This window comes from Crocuta crocuta, unplaced genomic scaffold, assembly GCF_008692635.1.
Source record: "Crocuta crocuta isolate KB4526 unplaced genomic scaffold, BGI_CrCroc_1.0 scaffold59, whole genome shotgun sequence".
NCBI classification, from domain to species: domain Eukaryota; kingdom Metazoa; phylum Chordata; class Mammalia; order Carnivora; family Hyaenidae; genus Crocuta; species Crocuta crocuta.
The window spans coordinates 1,856,831-1,867,743 of record NW_027551578.1 but is presented as its reverse complement, the minus strand read 5'-3'; the positions used below and the strand labels follow the sequence as shown (position 1 = coordinate 1,867,743).

The 10,913-nt window shown below is 56.1% G+C and overlaps 1 protein-coding gene across 1 annotated transcript in view; it reads left to right on the top strand.

Annotated features, from left to right (window-relative positions):
* AGT (angiotensinogen) overlaps positions 1–9,973 on the top strand; it is an 11,351-nt gene extending 1,378 nt beyond the window's left edge. Inside the window, exons 2-5 of the mRNA XM_077751656.1 lie at positions 1,994–2,857; positions 6,414–6,681; positions 8,263–8,407; positions 9,197–9,973. Of these exons, the coding sequence (XP_077607782.1) occupies positions 2,029–2,857; positions 6,414–6,681; positions 8,263–8,407; positions 9,197–9,388 (1,434 nt within the window). The 5' untranslated portion in view covers positions 1,994–2,028 and the 3' untranslated portion in view covers positions 9,389–9,973. The remainder of the gene's footprint in view (positions 1–1,993; positions 2,858–6,413; positions 6,682–8,262; positions 8,408–9,196) is intronic.
* Positions 9,974–10,913: the final 940 nt, after the last annotated feature.

Genomic DNA, 10,913 nt, shown 5'->3' with positions numbered 1-10,913 from the left:
ACTGTCACAGGTGCCTAATGCGTGCTGACTTGGGACCAGCCCAGGCAGCAGCAACAGATCCCAGCTAAGAGCAACGACAGTGATCCCAGTGATCGTGACATTGCTTCACCTGAGATGGTGCCTGGGCTGTCTGGCCCCAGCTGGGGATGGGGTGCCTGTTACTGCAAGATTTCTCCAGCACTCTGCTTCCACAAGTTTCCCCTGATAACTCAGTGTGGTCTAGCTTTTTTATTTTTATTTTTTAATGTTTATTTATTTATTTTTGAAGGGCTGGGAGGGGGCAGAGAGAGAGAGAATCCCAAGCAGGCTCCACGCTGATAGCTGAATCCGACTCAGGGCTCAATCCCATGAACCACGAGATCATGACCTGAACAGAGATCAAGAGTTAGATGCTTAACTGCCTGAGCCGCCTGGGGGCGCCCATGTTTGGCTTTTGACATGAGGCATGAGCTGGCAATGTCGGCTTGTTTAGACAGGAAGGAGAACTTTCTGTTCCGCTTCTGTGTGTTGTGTGGCTCCTCGTGAGAGCAGTGGATGCACAGTATGGAGGGTAAAACGGTGGCTGGAGTCAGAAGTCAAAGTTCCTCTGGGATTGGATGACCAGGACAGAACAAAACACAATACTTCTGAGAACAGGCACAGGTGACCAGACCCGGGAGAGGAGTGCAAGGTGCTAATATAAGGGGACGAGTGCATATGGACAGGTGTGCAGGAGAGACATGGGTGTCAAGGTGACCTTGAGTCAGTGGTGACATACCTCAGCTCCAGGAATGCCTGGAAGGGCTGGGGGCTGAGTAAGGATGGGGACCGGAGCACTAAGGCATAAGCTGGTAATACAGTTCACCTCTTCACCAGAAATGAGTGAGATGTCATATACGTGACATATGTGAACCGAATGAACCATACAGTGAGCATGGATCCCCTCAAATGCAAAGGGTCAGACAGAGGAACAAGCTAGGAGACCTAGCCCAAGGGCCTGACCTGAGCCAAGATCAAGAGTTGGATGCTTAGCCAACTGAGCCACCCAGGCGTCCCTTAATCTCCTCTTCTTAGAAGGACGCCAGTCAGACTGGATTAGGTCCCATCCCAATGGGATTAGGTCCCACCCCACCTCATTTAACCTAAATTACCACTTTATCTCTCTAAATATAGTCCATTTTGAGGTAGTGGGATTGAGATTTCAACAAATAATTTAAAACATTTTTTGCCTTAATATCATACGTTATTGCCGAAAGTGTTCCCTTAAAAATAAGCTTAGATGTTTCCATATTACTCTTTATTAAACATATAATTATTGATTAAAGCATAACATCACTGATTAATATCACATAAAACTAATATCAGCCACTCACATATTCTTGGAGAGAAGAGCTTCCAGTATTTTGTGAAAACATTTGTGTACATCTTTACTTGATTTAACGGAAATTTCTCATATCTGTTTAAGATACACAGATGTCTTGGCGTGCCTGGGTGGCTCAGTCAGTTAAGCGTCGAAGTTCGGCTCAGGTCATGATCTCCTGGTTCGTGGGTTCAAGCCCCGTGTCGGGCTCTGTGCAGACAGCTAGCTCAGAGCCTGGAGCTTGTCTTCAGATTCTGTGTCTCCCTCTCTTTCTGTCCCTCCCCTGCTCATGCTGTCTCTTTCTCTCTCTCAAAAATAAGTAAAACATAAAAAAAATAATAAAAAAATAATAAAACCTACAGATGTTTTAATATCAAGACATTCCCACCACTCTAAAAATCAGACAAAATACAAAACCAATCCCAAAATAAGCCCTATGAAAGCGCAGCTCAGCCATGACAGTGTCTTCTGCGCCTGGATCTTATTTTCCTCAGAGCTTTGAAATTTATTACTTCTCTTCGACGTGTGTGGACGTGGATAGATTTCTCCGGGACTGAGTGATTGTAGGGAATATTGGAACAGCTAAAAGTCTGGCTAGAGGGCACTTATTCACTTAGTAATCTGTCACCCTTCCCGAAATTACATTTTTTTCAGAATACACAGAAGTGAGCACCCACCTCCAGTCAGAGATGGCACCTACTGGCGTGAGCCCGAGGGCCGCTGTCCTCTGTCTCCTGGCCTGGGCCAGTCTGACCGCTGCTGACCGGGTATACATACACCCTTTCCACCTCCTCGTCTACAGCAAGAGCAGCTGTGAGCAGATGGAAAAGTCCAACATGGAGACGCCCAAAGAGCTGACCTTCACACCAGTCCCAATTCAGGCCAAGATAACCCCTGTGGACGAGGAGGTCCTTCGAGAGCAGCTGGTGCTGGCCACCGAGAAGCTGGAGGAGGAAGATAGGCTGAGGGCAGCGAAGGTGGGCATGATGCTCAACTTCCTGGGCTTCCACATGTACCGCGTGCTGAGCGAGTCATGGAGCACAGCCAGCAGAGCCATCCTGTCCCCAACAGCTCTCTTTGGCACCCTGGCCTCTTTCTATTTGGGTGCCCTGGACCCCACGGCCAGTAGACTACAGGCGTTCCTGGGCGTCCCCGGGGAGGATCAGGGCTGCACGTCCCGGCTGGATGGCCACAAGGTCCTCTCTGCGCTGCAGACCATCCAGGGCCTTCTGGTCACCCAGGGAGGGGCTAGTGGCCAGTCCAGACTGCTCCTCACCACGGTGGTGGGCCTGTTCGCAGCCCCTGGCCTGCGCCTGAAGCAGCCATTTGTGCGGGGCCTGGCCCCCTTTGCCCCCGTCACCCTCGAGCGCTCTCTGGACTTGTCCACGGACCCAGATCTTGCCGCTGAGAAGATCAACACGTTCATGCAGGCAGTGACAGGGTGGAAAATGAACAGACCCCTGTCAGGACTCAGCCCGGATAGCACCCTACTTTTCAACACCTATGTCCACTTCCAAGGTAAGACAAACCCTGAGGGTGGGCTCTGCCCCTGGGCCAGTGCCAGAGGGTGACAGTTTCCTGTGTCTATGGACTTGGTGCCCAACATTTCAGCTCAGCAGGGCCAGGCCTTGGGGGCGGGCAGAGTAGCACATGTCAGGAGGTACCTGGGAGTCACTCTCAAGGCAGGAGGAAGTAGCTGCCCAGTGGGCTCCCTGGAGGAGTATCCGCCCACCTATCTGCTGCCCTACTCTGTGCAGCTACTAGAGTTCATCCTTCTAGTTTTCTCATCCAATCCCCTTGTGATGTGGTGAAGAGATGTTACTGCCTCTAGAGAGAAAAAACAACACAGTGACCTCCTCAAGAAGGCACAGCCACAAGTGGGGGGTCCCAGGATCCATGCCCCCACCCCCTGGCCCTGTGGCCCAGCTCTATGCTCAGGAGGAGAGAGGGGTTCCTGTCTCTTGGGAAGGTCAATGTCCATGCAAAAATAACCAATTTGTTTGCTTAAATCACTTTCATGTTGGGAGGGGTTATTACTCCCTCCTCCCCCGCAAAACAAAAAACAAAACCAACTCTATGAAGACAGTTCACTCATTCAATATATAATCATGGAAGATGTTTCCATGCAAGCCCCCCGAGTTGGGTGTCTCAGAGGGGCCAGGCAGGAAGGACGCGCAGGTCCCCACCCCAGGTTGCCTATTTGAGCTCAACAGGGGCGCTAGGTCCCACAGGTGAACACCTGGGCTACAGAGCTGCAGCTAAAAGTGGCCGAAGAAGGTACTCTGGGGTGCTGAGCACCCAGAGGATGGCAGAGGCCTAGGGGGTGGGGGCTTGGGGAGCAGAGCTACAGTGGAGAAGAACGAACATGGGCGCAAAGCCTGGGGAGTTCAGGGCCAGGAACCGCAGCAAAGGGTGGCTGTGTGTGGCCAGAGCTCGGAACGAGGGAGTGTGGCCGGGGGAAGACAGGCCTGGAACGACGGGCCGGGTTCTGACTTGGAATCTGACGTTGGGAAGGCTGGCGGGTGTTGGAGTGGGGAAAAGCGTTCTGGCTAGAGGTCGCCCAGGCCTCCTGTGCCGTGTGCACCGGAGGCAGGGAGGGTCCCGGGATCGTTGCTCAACAGTGCAGGCAAATGCTCCCGGGAACACATGCCGAGGCAGTGGCTCCGCAAATTGATGGAGGGGACAGGGAGGGTGCGTTTGAGAGCCAAGTGAGCAAAGCGGCCAAATGATGGGACTGGAGCCAGAGAAGACAGAGGTTTAATAGAGGGTGGCTATTTTCTTACTCGGAAAATATCCTGGAAGTCTGTCAACCGCAAAGGGGAAGGACCTCCAGCCTGTTTTGGGTGCAGGAGGAAGAGAGTAGACCCGGGGAATGCTCAGGTCCCAGGGCTGACAGGTCTCGGGAATGGAGTCCAGCCCTGGGGCCATCCGACGGAGGGGGGCCGCACCCCACGGAGGACAGAAGGGACTCGTGGGCTCAGCTCGCCATTCCTAAGAGGAGCCCCAGGAGGAGAGAACCCTGATAAAGTCGTGCCCCCAAAAGGCAAAGCTGGAAACGGGGACTCACTCTGGGAAGGCTCCCGTCCATGTGTTCACACGGAGCTGGACAAGAGGGGAGAGAGGAAAGAGAGAGAGAGAAAAGCAAACCGTGCTCAGGACGCCGAAGTTGGATGCACACCCAGCCCCACCACATCCTGCCTTCTGATCTCCCTCCCTGACCTTTCTGTGCCTCAGTTTCCATCAAACAGAGGCGCACAACCCCCTCCTGTCTGCCGCAGCGTGTCCACTTAATAAGGCAGTGGGACCTCTTGGGGGCTTTGTGTTCCCCTTCGGTAATGACCTTCTATCACTGTGACCTCAGCAGACAGTGGGGTGTTCCTGATGGGCAAGCACTTGGGGGTTGGGAGCCCGCAAGCTCCAGGGCGCCCTTTGCCCAGGCCCGGCTGTCATCCCAAGCTGGGTGCTGGCCCTGACAGGTTCCACAATGCGCGTTGACTTAACCTTGAGATATTTACTTAACCTCTGGATGAGGACAGTACGCTGTGCTTTTCTGATGAGCAGACAGGACAGGGCAGCCACCTCTGGTGGGAAAAGATTTAGTCCTTTCTTCCCCTAAACTAACAACTCCCCTGCCAGGCCTGGGGGGTCCCCTTGGGGAGCCTGGGAGGAAGGACTCTCCCCACGGCCTGACTATGAGGGGGCAGGGGAGGCTGGGTCCAGCCATCCCTTCGTGCCAGACCCAGGCCCTGGGAAGGCAGGCCCACGGGCAGCCTTGACCTTCCAGCCCCCGCCCCTCCACTTTGGAGACCCCTCTTCCCAGAAAAGGGAGCCCTGGTTCTTTAAGCTGCTTTTACTCAGACCCCCGGCTGCCCGGCACCCAGGGCTGCTCTGTGACAGTCACTCACCCTCATTCCCTCAGAAACAACCCCGACATGAGCCTCTCACAGTGGCTGAGGAGACTGCGGGGGGGCGAGGGACTGGGTCAGGGGCTTCGGTCACAGGGAGACCCCCAGGCACAGGGCCTTCAGCAGGAGCCTGTCCTGTCTCCCAGGCCAGCAGAGCCGGCTGGCGGCTCAGTTCCGCCACCGCATGCACGGCCCCATGGGAGCGAGGGCACCAGAGAGGGCGCGCCGTCTGCCCGCAGGGCCCGGTGCCAGCCTGCACAGAGCGCCTCTGCTCAGAGCCACCGGTCGCACCAGGTCGTATGTGCGTCCCTGGCAGCACGGGGGCCCTAGACACGTAGCCTTCATGACAGGAGGCACGTGCTCAGCTCTGTGTCCCAGGACTTAAGTCTCCGTCACAGCCGGCCCGGCTCACGGGCTGGAACATGAGTGTGCACGGTGTGTGTGTGTGTGTGTGTGCGTGCGCGCGCATATGCGCGCGGCAAGCCGTGCAACCGTTCTGGATGACACAGTGATGGTGGATGCGGGTCCTTGCACATCTGTCCAAACCTGCAGAATGTACAGGCCTGATGTCAACCACGGGCTCAGGGGCATGATGACACGTCCGTGTCCCTTCATCGGTGTTAATGAACGTCCCGTCCTGGTGGGGAAGGAAGCTGAATGTGTCAGGGGGTGGGGGGCACATGGGAAATCTCTATTCCTTCCTCTACATTTTGCTGTGAATTCACAAATTAAATTTGTCTAAAAAAAAAAAAAAGAAAAAGAAAGAAAGAAAAAGTGAGCATGGCAGTGCCCAGGCTTTGGGTCAGGGCAGATCTGGGTTGAGTTACTCAGTCAGTTGTGGTGGAAGGTCCCTAAATTCCCTGCTTTCCCTTGTGGGCCGTAAGGTGACAGGTGTAAAGTGGCAAGGCAGCACCTGGTGTGCACAATGTCTTCACCACTGGAGGCTGGCGTCGCCGAGTAATCTTGTAGGAGGAAGACTTGACCGGCCCCTGGGGCCCGGGCTGGGGGCTGGTGAAGCGCTGGGTCTGGAGAACGCCCCCTCCCCTTCCCCGGGCTGTGTCTTTGGGATCTACCCTCCAGGTCTCGCCCCACCCCTGCTCGCGGCCCCCCACCCTGAGCCCACCCGCCGGTCCCTGCCTCCTCTGACCCTTTTCCCTCTTGGCCTCCAGGAAAGCTGAAGGGGTTCTCCCTGCTGGAGGGGCTCCAGGACTTCTGGGTGGACAACACCACAGCAGTGTCTGTCCCCATGCTCTCGGGCACCGGAACCTTCCAGCACTGGAGCGACGCCCGGAACAACGTCTCCATGACCCGCGTGCCCCTTGGCAGGAGCGCCTCCCTGTTGCTGCTGCAGCCGCACTGCATAGCGGACCTGCAGCGGGTGGAGGCCCTCAGCTTCCAGCACGACTTCCTCACGTGGCTGAAGGACCTCACTCCCCGGTACGGCTCCCGGAAACCGCCGGCACCCCCGGGGCTGCTCCCCCGGGAACGCGGGGGTGGGGGGGCTGGGTCCGTCCTTCCACCCAGGGCTGGGGGTGAGCACACGTGCCGGTGTTGGCCGAGCCCCGGGCACTGAGCAGGGGCGGTTCGAGGGCCTGTGGACGCCATCACATCTCTATCCATCCACCCACCTAGCTCTCAGTTTACCATCTCCTTCTGGGAGCAGGAGACGTAGAGCACGGCGCATGCCTTCCTTGGGCTTGCACTCACTCCCTGGTTTTGGATGCCCGCGTTTCAATCCGCCCTGAGTTGGGGAACTTTTTGATGCCACTCCCCATTCCCCCCAACACACACGATCTCCTGCGATCCAAGAGCTTTTGGGGGGCCGACTTCCCAGATGGGTTTGTACCCTTCCCAGAGACCCAGGGAGGGGCTTTCTCGCGAAGCTGACCTCGACTCCACAGCTTCCTGGTCTGCTCCTCTTGACTCCTGTGGCAGGAAGAAAGCAATTCTCCTCCACTGGGGCGCTACACTTGACTTCCAACCCAGGTGCAGAGCAGTGGGGTACAGAAATCTGCCCCGAGAGAGGCACTCGGGGGTACAGTGGCCTCCTGAGGGCAACTCTCCTTTCTGAATCATTTTTGGTCGTGGTGGTTGGTACTCGCCCAACATTTACCGCGTGACCCATCTGTAGGTACACGTCTCAGTGGCATGAAGCACATACACATTTTTGTGTGGCCCTCACCACCATCTGTCCCGAGGATCTTTTCCCCTTCCCAAACTGAAACTCTGACCCCATTAAACACTAACTCTCCATCCCCCCTCCCACAGCCCCTGGCCGCCACCTTTCTACTTCCTGTCTCTGAATTGGTCTATTCTAGGACCCCAGATGAGTTTTGTGACTGGCTTCTTTCACTTGGCATGCTGTCCTCGGGCTTCAACCACGTTACAGCCTGTGTCAGAATTTCCTTCCTCTTTAAGACTAACATTCCATTATATGGATAGGCCGTGTTTTATCCATTCTTCCATCGATGGGCACTTGGGTCACTTCTACCTTTTGGCTATTGTGACTAATGCTACTATAGACATGGGTACACGGTCAACTCTTGCAAGGGTTTGGTACATCACTGGAAACATCCATGGGCTCTCAGGGATGCCAAAGGAAGGTCAACTGAGTTGATGTAAGGAACATGGCCGCCACTGAGAGTGACAGGACATTCCCCCCGTCCCTCTCCCCTCCACAGGGGTTTCTACATCAAATGCACCACTGAAAGGTAGCTAGTAAGACATGATGAATTATTTCAGAGAATAGCATTTTAAAGTTCTCCAGGTGACACCCCTTCAGGTGCAGCCAACCTAAAACCAGAATGGAACAAAGAACAGACTGTTCACAGTCAAACGCCCAGAGAGCAAGGCTGTTAAATGTCCGCCCTTCTCACCTTGTTTCCAAGGACCTGGGGGTTTTTGTTGTGTTTGTTGCTGACACGGTTTCCCCGAGACGGCCCAGCTGGGTGAGGGGGGCCCCGGGGCCTCACGGTGGGGGCCACCCGGCACCTCCCTAAGTGTGCGTCCCCCTCGCAGGGCCATGCGCCTGACCCTGCCCCAGCTGACACTGCAAGGCTCCTATGACGTGCAGGACCTGCTTGCCCAGGCCAGGCTGCCCACCCTGCTGGGGGCTGAGGCGAACCTGGGCAAAATCAGCGATGACCAGCTCAGAGTCGGAAAGGTACTGTGCTGGTGGGGCATCTGTCTGTGCCAGAGTCGATTCCACGTGTTTGCAGGGCGGGAGGTGTGGACGGGAGGGACACAGGGAGACGTGCAGGGCAAGGAGAGGAGAGCATGGCCAGGTGAGTGTGCCCCCAGGGTGGGAGAGAAGGGACCAGAGCTTTCCGGGGCTTTCCGAGGACAGGTGGGGAGCAGCGAACCCTTCCCCGCCGTGTGTTCTGTGGCTCTGCCCAGCCCAGCCAGCCTCGGGGTCCTTCCCAGATGCTACAGCAGGGCCAGGACTTGGGCCACGGAAACGAGTGCCCCCAGGCCCAGTGCTGGCCCTGCCAGAGGGCCGCCTGCTTCAGGGAAACGCTCAGCGCTAGGCAGACTGTCCTTGGGCCGTCTGGGATGACGCACCTCTGCAGCGGGGCCGTCTGGACGCTCTGGGCGCTGTGCCGGGGGGCGGACGGGCTGCTCACAGCTCTGGCCTCGGGGATCACTCTTCGAGTGATTAGCTCAGTGATTAGCTTAGTGATTAGCACAGCCCCTGTGCTGAGTGGGATGAACCACACACAGGGGCGCACAGCCGAGGGGTCAGGGGTTTGGGCCCGGACAGCACCAGCAAGGTGGGAAGTGGAGGGCCTCTGGGGGTGAGCTGTCAGGTAGGTGGCTTGGGCCGAGTGGGAGTTGTCTACACTGAGAGGCACGCCTGGTCTGGGCAGGCTGGAGAAACACCCTCGGGCGGACAGCACTGCACAGCTGGGTCCGAGAGCCTTCGGGAGCCGTCCCAATGCCTGCTTCCTTGCAGGTGCTGAACAGCGTTCTTTTCGAACTAAAAGCAGACGAGAGAGAAGAGCCCACAGAGGCCACCCAGCAGCCGGACGGGCCCGAGGCCTTGGAGGTGACACTGAACACCCCGTTCCTGTTCGCCATTTATGAGCAAGACTCCACCGCCCTCCACTTCCTGGGCCGTGTGGCCAACCCGCTGAGTGCGGCGTGAGGCCTGGGCCACCACGGAGCCGTGGCTGTCACCTTGAGCAAGGGCAGCGGCACACAGCAACGCCAATTTTGTCACCCATCTTCCGCTTTTCCTTCCACGGAGTCAGGGTGGGGCTGGAAGGAGGCCGTTTCTCCCTGGTCAACGTGGTGCTGTATATACTGAGCAGCGGAACCTGTGGGCATAAGGCCTCTTGGGTTCTTAGATTTATCTTGGGCCCCGTTGTGTGGGGTAGAGTGTGGGGGCTCCAAGAACCAGAGTTTATTAGCAAAGGATGGCTGTTCAGGAAAAGTTTGAACCGACCAACTGGTTGGTGAAATCAACAATGGTCTTCCTTTTCACCAGAGAACAGAAATTGGATTTTAAAATGATACAGTTTCCATGGCCCTGGGTTTATATCCGGTTACAGAATATGAGCACACAACCCGCATACGGTTTCCACGATGCCTTTGTTTTCTTGTTGGTTTCTTAGTTTTCTTTCCCAGGACACTGTGCTCTCTGAAGAACACAAGCGTCTGAATTTGTGTTAGAATCTTAATACCATGGCTGATTATCCCTTGTGTTATTAATAAACGTCTTGCAACAATACGCAAAGAAGGAGAATTCTTTTGATCCGCAGAGAAGCAAATATGTGCCATTTAGCTAACAGACTATACAAATACCAAGTGTTTTCAAGGGCTTTGAGCCGTAGTTCAGATGGAATTTCCATGGAAGGCGTGGGCTGGTAGTTGGTCACCGTTTGGAGAAGTTTTAGATGATGCTTTATTCTGGACGCTTCTGTCCCTAAGTGGCAGATGGGCATGGGGGTGGGGGCCCCCAACGTGCAGCTGGGAAGGGACAGGGCATGCGGGCGCTTCTTCCTTCCTGGGGACACAGGGTTGGATCGCTGCTCCCATTGCCCAGGGAGTGGAAGACAGAACAGCAGATCCTTCTATCTGTTGAGTGCCTCGGAGGGGGTTAGCCCCCTGCGTTCTAAGGCTGGGGTGGGGAGGAGGTGGGCACCCGGAGCCCCACACTGTTGCTGGGAACAGTGCAGAGCTTCCTGATGTGCACATAGCCTTGTCTCCTCTCCCTTCCATAGCTGCGGAAGTAACCACGCAGGCTACGTAATACAGTAACCACTGACGATGGCTGCTGGACAGGCACTCAGGGGTAGGTGGGGATGACAATTTCAAAGGCGACCCAGCTCTTTCCAGTGTGCGCTTTCAGAGATGTAAGCAGAAGCTTACGCTGGGTCCTGCGTGAGCGGTGACCACACTGCCCACTCGTGTCCAGGCCTCGTCCGCCCCCCTACGGGGTACTGTGGCCACAGTCCAGGGCGCTGGGGCTGGTCGGGCTTGTGCCGTGAGAGGCAGGCCTGCTGCTCTGACTGAGGCTCGGAGCTACACAGAACAGGAACAATGCCCTTCAAGCCCCAGTGTCCCCCTTGCGTTCCCAAGCACCCTGCTAGACTGGAACACAGTTCCCTGCTCTGATGTCAAGGTCAAGGGGACAGCTGGTCGTTCCCACTTCTGTGGCTGTGCTCGGG